This window comes from Papio anubis, chromosome 1 (assembly GCF_008728515.1).
Source record: "Papio anubis isolate 15944 chromosome 1, Panubis1.0, whole genome shotgun sequence".
NCBI classification, from domain to species: Eukaryota; Metazoa; Chordata; class Mammalia; order Primates; family Cercopithecidae; genus Papio; species Papio anubis.
The window spans coordinates 25,188,486-25,206,380 of NC_044976.1; the positions used below are offsets into that span (position 1 = coordinate 25,188,486).

At 48.3% G+C, this 17,895-nt stretch overlaps 1 protein-coding gene across 1 annotated transcript; it reads right to left on the bottom strand.

Moving 5' to 3' along the window:
* Positions 1-7,109: 7,109 nt before the first annotated feature.
* On the bottom strand, positions 7,110-17,840 carry GPN2 (GPN-loop GTPase 2). The gene is made up of 5 exons (XM_009202712.2): positions 17,163-17,840; positions 16,442-16,598; positions 13,631-13,791; positions 12,163-12,293; positions 7,110-7,478 (listed from the first exon to the last, which is right to left on the bottom strand). Exons 1-5 carry the CDS (start codon positions 17,571-17,573, stop codon positions 7,406-7,408), a joined length of 933 nt encoding a protein of 310 aa, XP_009200976.1. The 5' UTR covers positions 17,574-17,840; the 3' UTR covers positions 7,110-7,405.
* Positions 17,841-17,895: the final 55 nt, after the last annotated feature.

Consider the following 17,895-nt stretch of genomic DNA (forward strand, 5'->3'; position numbering starts at 1 on the left):
TGTCTGTGGGGGCAGCAGACAGGTATGTCACCCTGGGGGTGTCAGAGGCTGATTCATCTCTCATCTCCACCCAGTCTTCTCCTTACAGCTCTCTGGGAACTATAACCCTTTGTCTAGAAATAAAAGAGTAAAATCCAGGACTCTGGGCTGGGCACGGTGGCTCACACCTGTAAATCCAGCACTTTGGGAGGCCGAGGCGGGTGGATCACGAGGTCAGGAGTTCAAGACCAACCTGGCCAAGATGGTGAAACCTGGTCTCTACTAAAAATACAAAAATTAGCCGGGCGTGGTGGCAGGTGCCTGTAATCCTAGCTACTAGAGAGGCTGAGGCAGAGAATTGCTTGAACCCGGGAGGCAGATGTTGCAGTGAGCCGAGATAGTATCACAGCACTCCAGCCTAGGCGACACAGCAAGACTAGGCCTGAAAAAAAAAAAAAAATTCTGGGACTCTGAAAAGCATCAAGTCTTCAAATCGGTGGTGGGCTAGGTACAGGATTGAATATATATTATGGTATTAAAGAAATATTTGTTGAAAGAAGGAAGGCAGGGAGACATTCTCTCCCTTTTCTCCTCTAGAGTAAAGCTAATCTGAGATTTTCTTGTCTGTACAGAGGAGTGACTTTTAGCTCAAAAAAGATTATGTGAAACTTTTATCTCAGAAAAGATTATGTGACTAGGTGAGGTGGCTCACACCTGTAATCCTAGCACTTTGGGAGGCCAAGGCAGGCAGATTGCTGGAGCCCAGGAATTCAAGACCAGCCTGGGCAACATAGCGAGACCCCATCTCTATCAAAAAGAATAAATTATGTGACCTTTGAGATTACTGATATTATGATTTATGAGTTGAGGGAAATCTTTTTTTTTTTTTTTTTTGAGATGGAGTCTCGCTCTGCTGCCCAGGCTGGAGTGCAGTGGAGCAATCTCGGCTCACTGCAAGCTCCGCCTCCCAGGTTCATGCCATTCTCCTGCCTCAGCCTCCCTAGTACCTGGGACTACAGGTGCCTACCACCACGCCCGGCTAATTTTTTGTATTTTTTGGTAGAGACAGGGTTTCACTGTGTTAGCCAGGAGTCTTGATCTCCTGACCTCGTGATCCGCCCAACCTCGGCCTCCCGAAGTGCTGGGATTATAGGTGTGAGCTACCACGCCCGGCCATAGTTGAAGGAAATCTTAACCCATGTCCCAGTCTCCTTTCTCTGCTGTTTCTGTGACTCCACAAAGCAACGTGCAGGCTCCAGGATTAATATATAGGAAGAACTTGGAGGTGATAATTCAGTGCAAAGGGAGGCACTGGGGACGTTCCTGGAAGCTAAACTGACATAGCAAGCACACTGCATTAGACTTCACATTTGGCCGGGTGCTCATGCCTATAATCCCAGCACTCTGGGAGGCTGAGGCAGGAGGACAGCCTGAGCTCAGGAGTTCCAGACCAGCCCGGGCAAGATAGCGAAACCCCATCTCTACAAAAAATACAAAAATTAATCAGGCATGGGGGTACGGGCCTATAGTCCCAGCTACTCAGTAGGCTGAGGTGGAAGATGGCTTGAGCCCAGTAGGTGGAAGTTGCAGTGAGCCTGGGCGACAGTGCAAGATCCTGTCTTCAAAAAAAAAAAAAAATTCAAGTTTATTTGGCATGGCTACGAAGGGGCCTCTCATGTCCCTTCTCCACAACTGCTTCAGAGTTTTAGAATGAGGAGGAAAAAAAAGCCCTTGCCGTGTATTCTCATCCAGAGTAATTTACCAATACTGTCTTTTTTTACTGTCTTTTTTCCACCTCAGTTGGCCCCTAAATCCCCACCCCATTCCGTCACAGCCTGTCTTGGCCCACCTCGACACCTGGGCTGAGTTAGCTCCCTGGCTGGAAAAGGTCACACTGGGCTCGAAATGAGGCACATGGGTTTCCCCATCTTTAGCAGGCCTGATGCCATGGAGGTATGTGCTGCAACTCCTTCTAAATGGGACAAGAAAAGACAGTGAACGGCCCAGATCAGGCTGGGTAAGTAAAGGCTCAAAAGCCAGAGACAAGAGAAGAAAAGAGAGAGGAGGGGACTAGTGTTTTGCTAGAGAATTTCCCTCCAGGATTCTGGGATAATTGGGCCACTTCACTGCTTTCAAAATTGGTGTGATCCTTAAAAGTGCTTCAGTGGGTCTGAAGTCACTCCTCTCCCCACTTAGGATTCTTGAGAAAGGGACAGAGAATTCCTCAAATCGACCTCCCCTTTCTCTTTCCCACAGATCCTAATGGGACCATACTTCCTATATTCTCAGCCACCAGCAGGTGGGCATTTTGCTAATCCAGGCAGAAAGGATGTGCTTCAGCTCTGTGGGCTTTAGGGCCTCATCCTCACGCAGAAGCCTCTTAGTCAGGCTGGAAACCTTTCCAATTACCTATGGTCCCTGCTAAGTTCTTCCAATTCTATACTGTCTTCTAATTGTTGAGGTCCCCAATTCAGAGCCAAGAAATGCATATAACCTAATGTCATTGGTTAGTAGGGATGACCAGGAAGGTCCCTTCTAAGGCACTCAGAGAGGTCTTCCTCCCTCCCGAAGTTGTAGAGAATTGTCAAGTGAAGTCTGGAGATGAGAAGAGCAATTTCAGACACTATCAGTGAGATGTAAAGTGGTATCTTTTTTGGAAAGCATTTTGGCAACATGAATCCCGAACCTGGAATATGTCAATTATTTCATTTCCAGGACTACCTCACAAGTTAAAAATCAGAGATTCAGACAATGATTTTAGTACAAAGATGTTAATTATCACACTATTTACAAAAGTAAAAATTGATGATGACTTGTAGGCTAGTAGTAGGCTAACCACGGGAGTATGGATAGGTAAACAATGTTATAGCCAAACCATGGACTATTACCATGGTGACATTAAAAAGGTTATTTACTTGATTGTTTCAGACAGGGTCTCACTCTGTTGCCCAGGCTAGAGTGCAGTGGCACGATCATAGCTCACTGCAGCCTCCATGTCCTGGCTCGAGTGATCCTCCCACATCAGCCTCCCAGAGTGCTGGAATTATAGGAATTGTATCTGTTTTTTATTACATGGAATGTTGTTAACTGAAAAAGGCAGGATATAACACAATCATAAAATATCGCACTTACATAAATGCAATATCCATCCCTAGGTATACAAAAATAAGACTGAAAGAATATACAAAATGCCTCCAGATGTTTACAGAGATGAGAAAAAAAGAGAATACACAAAATATACATTTGAATATAGAATTTATTTTTCTTTTAAACAGATGACCCCACAGAAAGCTTCTGTTATGGGATTCTGGGTGACTCATTTGCTCTTTTCATTTTCGTGTTTGTTTTTTTTTTTGAGATGGACTTTCGATCTTGTTACCCAGGCTGGAGTGCAATGGCGCGATCTCCGCTCACTAAAACCTCTGCCTCTCGGGTTCAAGCAATTCTCCTGCTTCAGTCTCCCAAGTAGCTGGAATTACAGGCGCATGCTACCATGCCCTGCTAATTTTTCTGCATTTTTAGCAGAGACAGGTTTTCGCCATGTTGGCCAGGCTGGTCTTACACTCCCGACCTCAGATGATCTGCCCGCCTTGGCCTCCCAAAGTGCTGGGATTACAGACATGAGCCACCATGCTTGGCCTTCTCTTTCATTTTCTAAGTTTTTTACTTTCCTGTATTAGGAAATTTTAAAATAATCTTAAGGATGACTGCCACATGCCAGCCATAATGGAGGATGGTCTTTCTTCTACCCTAGACATTTCACACTGCACAGGCCTCACTTGGATCTGACATCTTCCTTTCTGCACTGTGCAGATCCCCTCAGTATATGCAGAGAACAGAAAATCACTTTGCTGCCAGTGGAAGGTAGACAGAAGCTACATTTACTGGGGAAGAAAATACCCTTGCTGTCAAACCATGGCCTGAAAATAAAGGCCCTGAATTATTTCCACCTATCCCCACTCGATGGCTGCAGAAAATGCTGAGGGTGCTTGCATATGAGGCATAAAGTTGTAAAGGATGCCTTCCAGCCCCTATTTGGTTTGTTTTGGTGAGAGCTGGGGCCTCTGTGATGGGCAAGCATCAAAACCCATGACCACAGCCATTGGTACTGCTTTCAAAAGCATAGCACCCACCCTAACGCCCTGATAAAGGATTTGTCCAGTAGTCTGGGCGTCAGGATTCCTGGGCTCTAGGCCCCACAGGTGATTCACAGCTAGCCCCAGGCTGTGCCTCCTGGCCTCAGTTTCCCTGGCTTGCTCTATTGGTACTTCCTGCCTACCTTGTGGGGTGTTAATAGGGGTGAGGTGCTTTGAACTTCTCAGATGAAAGAGGCTGGGAAGCAGCACCCAGTTATTATCCCCTATAGAGCCAGGCGTGGGAGCTGAGGTTGCTTTCATACTGTTCCAGTCACAGTAGCCTCCTCATATCCCCTCATTCGTCTGCCTTTGGCTCTGGCTGTCACAACCAGAAAGCAAAGCACAGTCAGTCCTATTTCAATGCTGTTTCAGAACAGATGTCCCTAAATGAATGTGCCAACTGCACAAACCACTGGTGAACTATCTATGATTTAGTAATACTTTATAGGTGCCTAATTTATTTCTCCTGATTGGCTGCAAAACCTGTGGGACAAGGACAGTGACTTCTCACCAATAAACATACCAAAGGAGGGATACTCACAATTTAGTCAGCAAAACAGCTTATGAGAGAGCCAGGCTGACCAAAGTTCAAACTTCTCATCTTTCTGCTTCTTTACTGTAACATGGGTAATGGCTTATTAATTCTCCCCATCTTGTCTATCTCTAATGAGGATTACGTGTGGAAGCACTCTAAAATACCAAGCACTTCATGTGTGTTAAAAAGTCCAAATGTGGCCAGGTGCGGTGGCTCACACCTGTAATCCCAGCACTTTGGGAGGCCAAGGCGGGTAGATCACGAGGTCAGTAGTTCAAGACCAGCCTGAACAACATGGTGAAACCCCGACACTACTAAAAATACAAAAATTAGCCAGGCGTGTTGGCGGGCACCTGTAATCCCAGCTACTCAGGAGGCTGAGGCAGAGAATTGCTTGAACCTGGGAAGCGGAGGTTGCAGTGAGCCAAGATTGCGCCACTGGACTCCAGCCTGGGCAACAGAGAGAGACTTTATCTCAAAAAAAAAAAAAAAAGTCAAAATGTATGCAAATAAAACTTGGCATAACAGTCTTGCCCAGGGCATCAGTCCTGCCCCTTCTAACACCAGGTTACAACTGCAAAAAGTAGGGCTGGGGTGCCACCTACTGGTTGAAAAATATATGAACTGCATCCAGCCAGTTGCAAGAAGAGCAAACAAAAAACCTCAAGCCCTCTTAATTTTTGCCACACTCTCATAGGAACTGCCATATTATATATTAATATTTTTCTTTACACAACTTATATATTTTTTTGAGATGGAGTCTCGCTGTGTCACCCAGGTTGGAATGTAATGGCACAATCTTGGCTCACTGCAACCTCTGCCTCCCGGGTTCAAGCAATTCTTCTCCCTGAGCCTCCCTAGTAGCTGGGATTATAGGCATGCAACACCATGCCCAGCTAATTTTTGTGTTTTTAGTAGAGAGGGGTTTCACCATGTTGGCCAGGCTGGTCTCGAACTCCTGACCTCAGGTGATCCGCCCACATCAGCCTTCCAATCTGCTGGGCTTACAGGCATGAGTCAACGTGCCCAGCCTTGTATTTCTTTTTTTTTTTTTTTTTTTTGAGACGGAGTCTCGCTCTGTCGCCCAGGCTGGAGTGCAGTGGCCAGATCTCAGCTCACTACAAGCTCCGCCTCCCGGGTCCACGCCATTCTCCTGCCTCAGCCTCCCGAGTAGCTGGGACTACAGGCGCCCGCCACCTCACCCGGCTAGGGTTTTTTGTACTTTTTAGTAGAGACGGGGTTTCACCGGGTTAGCCAGGATGGTCTCGATCTCCTGACCTTGTGATTCGCCCGTCTCGGCCTCCCAAAGTGCTGGGATTACAGGCTTGAGCCACCGCGCCCGGCCTTGTATTTCATTTTTGAAGCAAACCTTTTTTTTTGAGACAAAGTCTCACTCTGTCACCAGGCTGGAGTGCAGTGGCACAATCTCAGTTCACTGTAACCTCTGACTCCTGGGTTCAAACAATTCTCCTGCCTCAGCCTCCCAAGTAGCTAGAACCACAGGCATGCACCACCATGCCCAGCTAATTTTTACATTTTTTTGGTAGAGACAGGGTTTCACCATGTTGGCCAGGATGGTCTTGATCTCTTGACCTTGTGATCTGCTGGCTTCGGCCTCCCAAGGTGCTGGGATTACAGGCATGAGACACCGTGCCCGGCCTTGAAGTAAACTTTTAACCACTACTGTAAATAGAAAACTAGTCAACACTTGTCAAAAATAGAATAAAGCCATAAAACAAATAAAATGAATATAAAACATTAATAAAGGTCTAGCCAGGAATTGTTGCCTGTGAAAGCTGAGTTTGAGGCTCTGTTAAAACTGAAAATATTGGGACACAGTCGCTCACACCTGTAGTCCCAGTTACTCAGGCGTCTCAGGTGGGAGGACTGCTTGAGCCTAGGAGTTTGAGTCCAGCCTGGGCCATATAGTGAGACCTCATTTTTTTTTTTTTTTTTTTCTGAGACAGAGTCTCGCTCTGTCACCCAGGCTGGAGTGCAGTGGCGCGATCTCGGCTCACTGCAAGCTCCGCCTCCCGGGTTCACGCCATTCTCCTGCCTCAGCCTCCCAAGCAGCTGGGATTACAGGCGCCCACCACACACCCGGCTAACTTTTTGTATTTTTAGTAGAGACGGGGTTTCACCGTGTTAACCAGGATGGTCTCGATCTCCTGACCTCATGATCCGCCCGCCTCGGCCTCCCAAAGTGCTGGGATTACAGGCGTGAGCCACCGCGCCCAGCCGAGACCTCATCTTTTTAAATAACAAACAAACCTGAGAACCAAAAACTGAAGATTAATAAAAACACCTGACTAGAGACTGAATGTCAATCCTATGTGACTGAATGTGAATTATATGCTTTGGGGAAATACTGATTATTCCAAGGGAAGGTGACACTCCCTCATTCTTCCCCAAACCCCTGGGCCCGGAAGACTGAAGAAGAGTTTGGAAGTCACAAAAAGTAGAATATAAACTCTTGTATTGCAGCACATTCCGTCACAGCCTGAGTAGGACCAGTGCTCGACTTTCTGGTGGCAGGGCCCAGAGCTCACAGACACCACTGACAGTATGGTAGGTGTTCTGCTTGGTGCCATGTCTGGCTTTTTGGCCAGAAGTCCTTTGCAGAGCTCAATATCCCCTTGCCAGCCCGCCAGCTCTCGCTGGGAGGACTTGCTCTTGGGTCTGCAGCCTGCTTCAGGAGCCTCCACTTTCCCCAGTGCTGGGTTATGCATCCTGCTCTCCAGGATCCACCTTGTTGCTATAGCTGCATGGCTTCCTGCTCCACTGACTGGTTCGAGGGTGCCAGGTACTTCTCCTGGATGCCCAGTGTGCTGAGGAGGGGTGCGTCAAGGCTGATAGCATAGGCAGAGGATGGGGAGCTGGTCTGGGCAGGATGTGACTTCCGCTGATGCCTACACTCCAACCATGTTCATCCCTCTCTTCCTCATAAATTATAGGGACCAATCAAGTATGAGAAGCCTCCAAAAACATCCAGACTCAAATGCTGCTCCTCTATATGCCTCTTCCACACATTGCTGCGGATCAAAGGACTGAAGAGCGCTAACCTTCCAATGTTGTGTTATGGTACATGCTCTGGAGCCAGACCAAGTGGGTTCAAATCCTGATGATGTCTGGGTCTGGGGTCTGACGAGGAGATGGAGGTTGGCCATGGCTAGGTTGGCTATGTTAGGACACCACGGCTGTTCTACTACCAAATGGCTCCAAAGGAAGAAACTGAGATTCTACACCCAGCAAAACCAAGGTTTGAACTGTTCTTCCAAAACATCCCGGGAGAGGGACCTTGGGCCTGTCGCCTCACTTATAAAAGGGCTTGAAATGAGAATTAAATGACCCTGCAAATAAAATACTTAGCCCACCAAATGATGTTCAAGTTACAGACCTTTTTCTTTTTTTTTTTTTTTGTTGAGACGGAGTCTCGCTCTGTCACAAAGCTGGAGTGCAGTGGCACGATCTCAGCTCACTGCAACCTCCAACTCCTGGTTCAAGCAACTCTCCTGCTTCAGCCTCCAGAGTAGCTGGGACTACAGGCACCCGCCACCACACCCAGCTAATTTTTGTATTTTTAGTAAAGATGGGGTTTCACCATGTTGGCCAGGATGGTCTCGATCTCCTGACCTCGTGATCTGCCCACTTCTGCCTCCCTAAGTGCTGGGATTACAGGCGTGAGCCACCGTGCCTGGCCCTTACAGACCTTTCTTTACTGTCTCTATGAATCCATCAACCAAAATCCATCTCACCCCTAGTCAGATTGACTCTCAACTGGTGCCCCTTCCCAGTGACTTTTCCACAGCAGATACTGCCTTATTTCTGTGCAAGCTGGCCCTGAAGATCACTGAGGATCAGTAAAATCCACCTTGCTTATCTCTGACCTAATGCCCACATTCCTGAGTAGGGCATACAAAGCCTCACCTCCTACCTGCCTACCTGTCTGGCCCCACTGCTGCTCCCCTCTCTGAGTCCTTGCCCTGCTCACAAGTCATGTCATCCTACTTTTTTTTTTGAGATGGAGTCTCACTCTGTCACCCAGGCTGAAGTACTGTGGCGCCATCTTGGCTCACTGCAACCTCCACCTCCTGGGTTCAAGCGATTCTCCTGCCTCAGCCTCCCAAGTAGCTGGAACTACAGGCGTGCACTACCACACCCAGCTAATTTTTGTATTTTTTAAATAGAAACATGGTTTCACCATTTGGCCAGGTGATCTGGACTCAGGTGATCTTCCCCCACTTGGCCTCCCAAGGTGCTGAGATTACAAGTGTGAGCCACCATGCCCAGCCCCTACTTTTTGTCAAAAATAAATTTCTATACTTAAAAAAAAAAAAAAAGAGAGAGAGATGGGGTCTCACTATGTTGCCCAGTCTGGTCTCAAACTCCTGGCCTTGAGCAATCCTCCCACCTTTTAACTCCCAACATGTTGGAATTACAGGCATGAAGCCATTACACTTGGCCCATGCCATCTTATTTGCAACCCTCAAAACCTGTCTCAACTTTGAACCTCTATGCCTTTGCATATACTGTTCTCTTTAACTTGAATTCCCTTTCCTTCTTCATTAGACTGGCTAACCCTCACCTTGAAATGATGCAACTCACGTGCCACGACTCCATAAAGCTTTCCTTACCCACCTACCCTTCAGCAGAGCTGACCGCTCCCTTCTTTGTATCAGTCCCTACTCTCTTATAGCGAGCTGCTGAATCTTTTTTTTTTTTTTTTTTCTTTGAGATGGAGTCTTGCTCTGTCACCCAGGCTGGAGTGCAGTGGCACAGTCTCGGCTCACTGCAAGTTCCGCCTCCTGGGTTCATGCCATTCTCCTGCCTCAGCTTCCCAAGTAGCTGGGACTACAGGCACCCGCCATCACGCCCAGCTAATTTTTTGTATTTTTAGTTGAGACAGGGTTTCACTGTGTGAGCCAGGATGGTCTCGATCTCCTCACCTTATGATCCGCCCACCTCGGCCTCCCAAAGTGCTGGGATTACAGGCGTGAGCCACCGCGCCCTGCTGAGAGCTGCTGAATCTTAAGTCGGTTAGGGTTGGGGCAGAATCTAAAATCAGCACAAATCTATATGGTTAAAAATACCCTTGAAAATTCCTCAAATTATTTGTTAAATGCAGCATACATGGTTTTGTGAATAGAATCCTTTATATATATGAATACATAAAGTAACGTACAGATGCTCCATGACTTATGATGGGGTTACATCCTGATAAACCCATCCCAAATCAAAAATATCTTAAGTCGAAAATGCATTTAATACACATAACCTACCACACATCAGTTTAGTCTCACCTACCTTCAATATTCTTAGAACACTTACGTTAGCCTGCATTTGGGCAAAATTATCTAACACAAAGCCTGTTTTATAATAAAAATATCTCATGTAATTTACTGAATACTGTACTGAAAGTGAAAGAATGATTGATAGGTACCCAAAGTACAATTTCTACTGAATGCATACAGCTTTCACGCCATTGTAAAGTGGAACCATCTTAAGTTGCGAACCATGTGCACGGTGTACAAAATATTACAACACTATTTAAATTGCTCCTCCCAGCCTAGGCTGCATGGTGAAACCCCATCTCTACTGAAAAAAAAAAAAAAAAAAAAAAAGGCGAGGCGTGCTGGCTCACACCTGTGGCTCACCCAGCACTTTGGGAGGCCGAGGCCGAGGCGTCTCAAAGAGACAGAGTCTCGCTCTGTCGCCCAGGCTGGAGTGCAGTGGCATGATCTCGGCTCACTGCAAGTTTCATCTCCTGGGTTCACACCATTCTCCTGTCTCGGCCTCCCCAGCAGCTGGGACTACAGGTGCATGCTGCCACACCCGGCTAATTTTTTGTATTTTTAGTAGAGACGGGTTTCACCTTGTTAGCCAGGATGGTCTTGATCTCCTGACCTTGTGATCCGCCCGCCTCAGCCTCCCAAAGTGCTCGGATTACAGGCGTGAGCCACCGCGCTCGGCCAAAAGTCCATCTTAAATTTAAAAAACAAAAAATTGCTCCTCCCCTCCCTTGCTGAGCACATGCAGTCCAATTGGCCTACATTAACTGCAGGTGTGACACAGCTCCTTCGTACCTTCACCAGAGACTGCACACTCTACTACCATTATTTGTAAGTCATCCATCCAACCCCCGCCCCATGAGCTTTGTTTCCCACATATGGCTTGACACAGATCAGTAAGTGTTGGCTGGAATTCTTTTCCTCTGTACCCTAAGACTCTGAGTCCCCCTTGTCTCCAGCATGCTGCGTAGATGCTGAATCTGTGACAGCATCAGTCTAGAGGGCCTGGACTTTCCTGTCCTGTTTCACGCATGGCCTCTGTGACCTGATGGATACCTCTTGGCTCCAGCCTCACTAGTCACTAACCAAGCTCCAAAGTCTGGCTACCTCTTGGATAGCTCTGGATGTCCCATGGACCCCTGAACACAGCATATCTGCCAGCTCTTGTCCCTTTTATCCATGTGAAAAACCTGCCCCCTCCTCCTTTTCCTGCCTCAGTGATTAGTAAAACCACCCATGCACTGTCTAAGCCAGAGATGTGGGAAGCTAAATTCTGCTCCAGCTCCATCTACCCATTCAGTCACTGACTCTTATAGTCTATCTCCTTAGTATTTTTCCATTCCACACCTTTCTATTCTCACTACAAATTTTTCATCCCTTCTCACCTAACAAGACTGTAAAACTCTTCTGCCCCCAATCACATCCCTTAAATGCATTTTCCACAATTGCAGGGGCTTTCCTGAAATGTACATGTGATCGTGTCATACCCTGTTCAACAGTACTGCTTGAATAGTGGATCCCACTGCCCACTCATGAACTGAAGTCCACATTCCTTAGTAGGGCACTCAGGCCCCTCCCTCGGCAGCCCTGCCTGCACCCCTGCAAAGTCCTTTCCTCTTCACATGCAACACACCAGGCAACTGGACCTCCTGCATCTCTCCCAAATGACCAATGCCCTCTGATTTCTGGACCTCTGTATTTGTTGCTCCTACTGCTCAATATCATCCCTTGTCCTCAGTACAACCAACTCTGAAGCCAAGGGACCACCTTTGCACATGAGAGACAGTCATCAGGAAGCCCAACTGATCAATATGAATCAGTCATCCACAGGTGGGTGCAGTGGCTCACGTCTGTAATCCTAGCACTTTGGGAAGCTGAGGCGGGTGGATCACCTGAGGTCAGGAGTTCCAGATCAGCCTGGCCAACATGGTGAAACCCCGTCTCTACTAAAAATACAAAAATTAGCTGGGCACAGTGGCACATGCCTGTAATCCCAGCTACTCGGGAAGCTGAGGCAGAAGAATCGCTTGAACCTGGGAGGCAGAGGTTACAGTGAGCCAAGACTGCGACATTGTGCAATCCAGCGTGGGCAACAAGAGGGAAACTCCCTCTTAAAAAAAAAAAAAAAAGGTCACCCAGAAGGATGATGACTGCACCTCCTGTGGCCATTCCTGAGCCCCATGTCTCACCCTCTCCGCTATGGCCAGGAAGCTGGCAAGGATACGAAGAGAAATGGAAGTCGGCTCCCATTGCGGCAGACATCATGGCCTCTAGGCTTCGCTGCTCTTGGGCTCCGAAACAGTATCCATTGGCTTTATCTACAGCCTGCAGGACTCGCTGGATGCTCTCCTTGTCCTGAGCAGGGAGGAGAGAAACAGTTTTGTGAGTGAAACAGAAGTGTGTAAAACTGCTTGCAATCTCTAAATACACCTTCCTCCATCTTGCCTCTGTATGTGTAGCTTTCTTGGCCTGGAGTAGTTCTACATGTCCCCAAAGGCTGGATAAATCCCATGTTTTCTGACCACCAACTCACTCAGATTAGAACAGATAAGCTCCCCTATGCACATCCATAGTCCCCTGGGTTTACATCTATTGTACATGTAATAAATGCCTATTAACTCACCTGCCTCCCCTACTAAACTAAGCACCTCTTAGGGCCAGATCATCTGTCGCAGTATTCCCAGTGCCTGGCACAGTACTTCTCTTAAGCAGATATCCAATAAATATGCATGTTTTAAATCTATAACTGGGCCAGGCGCAGTGGTTCACGCCTGTAAAGCCCAGCACTTTGGGAGGCTGAGGCAGGTGGATCACTTGAGGTCAGGAGTTTGAGACCAGCCTGGCCAACATGGTGAAACCCTGTCTCTACTAAAAATACAAAAATTAGCTGGGCATGATGACAGATGCCTGTAATCCCAGTCACTTGTGAGGGTGAGGCAGGAGAATCGGTTGAACCCAGGAGGCGGAGGTTGCAGTGAGCTAAGATCACACCACTGCACTCCATCCTGGGCGACAGAGTGAGATTTCCGTCACACACAAAAAAAAAACTATAACTGTTTCCTCATCCATATACAGTAATAAAAACAGTCTATATATCACATGGTGGGAAGGACAAACCAAAATTACATATGTCTAGTCCTTAGCAAAGTGCCCAGCACAGAAAGCCATAAATAAGAGGTAACTGTTATGATTGATATTATAGAGTTCATCTCCTCATATAAGCATGGCATTAGAAGTGAGGAGACAAGTTAGCTCAAGTTCACCCACTGCAGAAAGGAATCTAACATGTACCTGCGTCTCCCAGGTTATCTCTGCAGGGTAAAGGTGAGAGGCACAGGGGTTGGGTACCACTTTGCAAAGTCAACAGACAGTTGCCCAGTTGAATGGGCTTAAGAGACTTGTCCCTGGTCCTGGTCAAGTTTCTTGCTGATGACTTTCTGAACTCACCCATTTTCACACTGAGGAGGGAACATGTGAAGAGAGGATCCAGCAAAATAGAATAGACAGGCAAGGGTTTGGTCCACTCTCTTTACTGGAATTTTGCCCCTACAGCAGCCCCTGGTCCTGAAACTAAGATTACTCAGCGATAGTCAACCCAGGGCAAAGACCATTGTTTAAGCCCTCAAACCATCCTGTGCTTTTGGCTTGGTGAATCCCAGGCACTGTCAGAGTCCTGTCTTAGCCCCCAGTACCTGGATGTTCAGAGGGATAAAGGACACCAGGCTATAGTCTTCGATGAGTTGCACTAGCTTCTCATTGAGCTGGCGGTAGTGGCGGAAGAAAGGGTCAGAAGCCAGGTGGTCAAGCAGGTAGGAGAGGTCCAGAACCTCTGTGTAGTAGTCCAGGTTGAAGGCTAAAGAGAGAAAACTGTGTTCAGGAACAACCAGTATCAGGCTAAAGACCTGAGGACGAGGTTCGTTTTTCTTTTTTTCCTTTGTGTATTTATGCACTCAAGTATTACTTGACACAGTAAAATGAAGTTACTAAGAAAAAAAGCTTTTGGTTTTACCCTGCTGGCTGTGCTATTTACTAGCTATATAGGCAGGTACCTATTTCATAGCACTGTTATGAAGATTAAATGCTGTAAACCCCAGTGTCTGGTACAGAGAAGTGCTTGATCAACAACTGCAAACAGGCTGGGCTCAGTGGCTCACGCCTGTAATCCCAGCACTTTGGGAGGCCGAGGTGGGTGATCACCTGAGGTCAGGAGTTCAAGACCAGTCAATATGGTGAAACTCCATCTCTACTAAAAATACAAAATTAGACGGACCTGGTGGCACATGCCTGTAATCCCAGCTACTCGGGAGGGTGATACAGGAGAATCACTTGAATCTGGGAGGCAGAGGATGCAGTGAGCTGAGATTGCACCATTGCACTCCAGCCTGGGCAACAGGAGCGAAACTGTCTCAAAAATAAATAAATAAATAAAGTTGCAAATAATGATATCAAACATGGACCAAGAACTGTGTATGGCTGTCCTCACCTCACAGAGCTCACAGTCAGGTCATACCCTCAGGACCTGGCATGTACACTGCAAAGACTCTGTAAATGGTTAAACTGAATAAATGCTACATTCTAGCAGGGTAGCCTCCTGGGTATATCACTTTCCTTTTCTGAGCCAGTTATTTCTTAATGTAAAATAAGGACTAGATGATGCTGAGGTCCCTGATTCGGTTTTATAAATCATTTCCCACTAAAAGAAGTAAGTTGCACCTCCCCCTAGTGGCCTGTTTCCGCCCAGAAAACTTAAGTATCTAGGCTCCTTGGCAGATCTATCCTAAAGTGAGCTGAGGACTCTACATCACTCTATGTCCAGACTAGAAGCTAGCTGGCTCCCTGGACAAGGTCCTGACACCTCCCTTTTCTCCCTACTGCTTATGTGCTGGTCATTTTATCTGTCTTCTCTAGGTTCCTTTGTGGCTAGAGATGCTATTTAGGGAACAATGTCCCCAGTTCAGGAGAGTGCTAATTTTTTTTTTTTTTTTTTTTTTGAGACAGAGTCTCGCACTGCAGCCCAGGCTAGAGTGCAGTGGCGCAATCTCGGCTCACTGCAAGCTCCGCCTCCTGGGTTCACGCCATTCTCCTATCTCAGCCTCCCGAGTAGCTGGGACTACAGGCGCCCGCCACCACGTCCGGCTAATTTTTTATATTTTTAGTAGAGACGGGGTTTCACCGTGTTAGCCAGGATGGTCTTGATCTCCTGACCTCGTGATCCTCCCGCCTTGGCCTCCCAAAGTGCTGGGATTACAGGCGTTAGCCACTGCGCCCGGCCTGTTATTTTTAGTAGAGATGGGGTTTCACCATGTTAGCCAGGATGGTCTCAATCTCCTGACCTCGTGATCTGCCCGCCTCAGCCTCCCAAAGTGCTGGGATTACAGGTGTGAGCCTCCGTGCCTGGCCTAATTTTTTTCTTTCTTTTTTTTTTTTTTTTTGAGATGGAGTTTCACTCTTGTTGCCCAGGCTGGAGTACAATGGCGTGATCTTGGCTCACTACAACCTCCGCCTCCCAGGTTCAAGCGATTCTCCTGCCTCAGCTTCCCGAGTAGCTGGGATTACAGGCATGCGCCACCATGCCTGGCTACTTTTTTGTATTTTTAGTAGAGATGGGGTTTCTCCATGTTGGTCAAGCTGGTCTCGAACTCCTGACCTCTGGTGATCTGCCACCTTGGCCTCCCAAAGTGCTGGGATTACAGACGTGAGCCACCACGCCCGGTCGAGAGTACTAATTTGTCAAGAAAAAAAAACTGGCCACTGGGACTCTAGCCAACTCCCCTCATACCAGCCCACTTCAATCTTCCCTATTTTGTCCCTGGCCTCCCACCCCTTCTCTGTCTCTCTGCCATGTGAGAATATATTCTGTCCTCACAGAAGGAGGCTGTCTAGGAGCCAGGAAGCAGGCTCTCACCACACACCAGATCTGCTTGTATCTTGATCTTGGACTTACCAGCCTCCAGAACTGTGAGAAATAAATATTTATTGGCTAAGCCATCTGGTCTATGGTATTTTTGTGATGGCAGCACAAACTGACTAAGACAAGGCCTTTATCCCTACTGGTGCCTCTGCATAGAGCAGTCCTCCCTTGGCTGGCTCCTTCTCACCATTCACGTCTCAGCTCAGATGCCACTGCCTCAGAGCAGAAGTGAGAAACTGAGGTCCAGAGAGATGAACTGACTTACCCAGATCACACGGTGATTCAGTGGCAGAGCCAGAATTTAAACTCATGCCTGTTTTACTCCACTCACCTCACTCCCAAATATTCACTGTCGTATCACTTTAATTCCTTTGTAATACCTAACACCACCTGTAGCTCTCTCGTCTCCAAAATCTACACAACGGTATCTAGCACAGAGTGGCACAAAATAAATTGGCAGGAGTCAGAACCTGCCTGTGGCTACTATCAGCAGACCACACAAGTCACCAGAGGCAGCTACCTTCAGCTGAGATGTCTGCTTCATTCTAGCCCAGCTGCTGCCCTGCTCTTCACCTGGAACAGAAGCTCTTACCCAGCTTCCCATAATGCTCAATGAGGTCCATCTTGGAAAGGAGGTTGATGTGGGGCAGCTCCACGTGCAGCATGGTGGCCAGGGAGGTACACAGTACTGAAATGAACTTGGCAGGGTCTGTGCAGTAGTGAGAATCCACCAGGTGGACGGCAGTCAGCTGGGAGGGAAGAGACAGGGTCAGAGTGGCCTGGAGAAACAGGAATCAGCATTCTCTCATGATAATGAGGGCTTGAGGACAGAGGGGAAGCTTTCCCCATTAGTCTCCTTCTGCCTCTGTTTCTTTCTAATAACTACCCTCGTTTCCTTCTCCCAGGAAATAGGAGGCTTTTTTTTTCCTTACAAGATGTCTTGCACTGAGCCTCCCAGTGGGCAAAGGGTTTAAATCCCACGGCATCTGACTTCACTCTTTCATTTACTTTTGCCCACCAATTTACAACAATCTCCATGCCACTTTCTACATTAACCCCTTCCATACTTCTGAAATCGCCAAGTTGGCTACTAACACCCATTTTACACGTGAGTAAACTGAGGTTCAGACTGATGAACTGACTTATCAACACCACACAGCGAGTCAGTAGCAGAACCAGATTTTGAACTCATGCCTGTTTTACTCCAAAGCAACTCAGCCCCTACCTCCCTGTGTGACATGGGGGTGTGGCGTCTGTCCTCCCTGTCTCAGTTACTCCATCCGCAAAATGGTCCTCCCCGCCCTGAGACTCACCCTGAGGTCCCACTGCGCCATTTGGGAGAAGATGCTGCGCAGGGCGCCGTGATGCGTGCAGAGCTCCACCTGTCCTGGGCAGTCGAAGAGGAAGTAGTGGCCGCGGAGGGGGTCCAGCTTGGCACGCAGCCAGTCCAGGTTGGCTTCCAGGTACTCCATGCAGTAGAGCAGTCCGCCGTTGGGACCCAGGCGCAGCGCGTCCATCACGTCGCCCAGCCCCACCAGTTCGCCTACGTCCACGGCACACTCGTACGGCAGCCCCTCGTTGGCCGGGTCCAGGTTCACTACGGCCACGCGCCGGCCCAGCGCGCGCAGGAACTCACTCATGCCCAGACAGTACGTGGTCTTCCCTGAGCCCGGAGGGCCGATCACCGCCTGCCCGAAGGCCGTGGTCGGAGCGGCCCCCGCCATGGGCGGCCCACGGCTCGGAGCAGGTCAGCTCAGAGGGAAAACGGGGCGAGCAGCCGCGCCGGAGACGAGACTGAGGGCGAGGGACCCAGGACGTATACCTCGTTGGCGGCCAGCGTCACTCGCCTCAGCCGGAACAGCGGGGACAGCGTCGCCAACGGGCCGGTACTAACTAGACTAACTTGACTTCCGGACAGCGTCGGAAGCCGCGGGCCAAGGAGAGGAAGTCCCGCCCTCAGGGCGGGGACGTAGCTCGATGCCGAGGGGAGGGCAGCGCAGCCGCGTTTTTCTCGCCGGGAATGGGTCGAATGTGGGGTCTTTGCGG

Bases quoted from the DNA above. Each gene is read 5' to 3' on its own strand.
- GPN2 (XM_009202712.2), bottom strand. From the start codon at position 17,573: ATGGCGGGGGCCGCTCCGACCACGGCCTTCGGGCAGGCGGTGATCGGC. The intron at 16,599-17,162 runs GTGAGTCTCAGG...CTTCCCTCCCAG, and splicing joins TGGCGCAGTGGGACCTCAGG to CTGACTGCCGTCCACCTGGT. The intron at 7,479-12,162 runs GTATCCTTGCCA...ACCCCTCCTCAG, and splicing joins GCCGACTTCCATTTCTCTTC to CACACTGGGCATCCAGGAGA.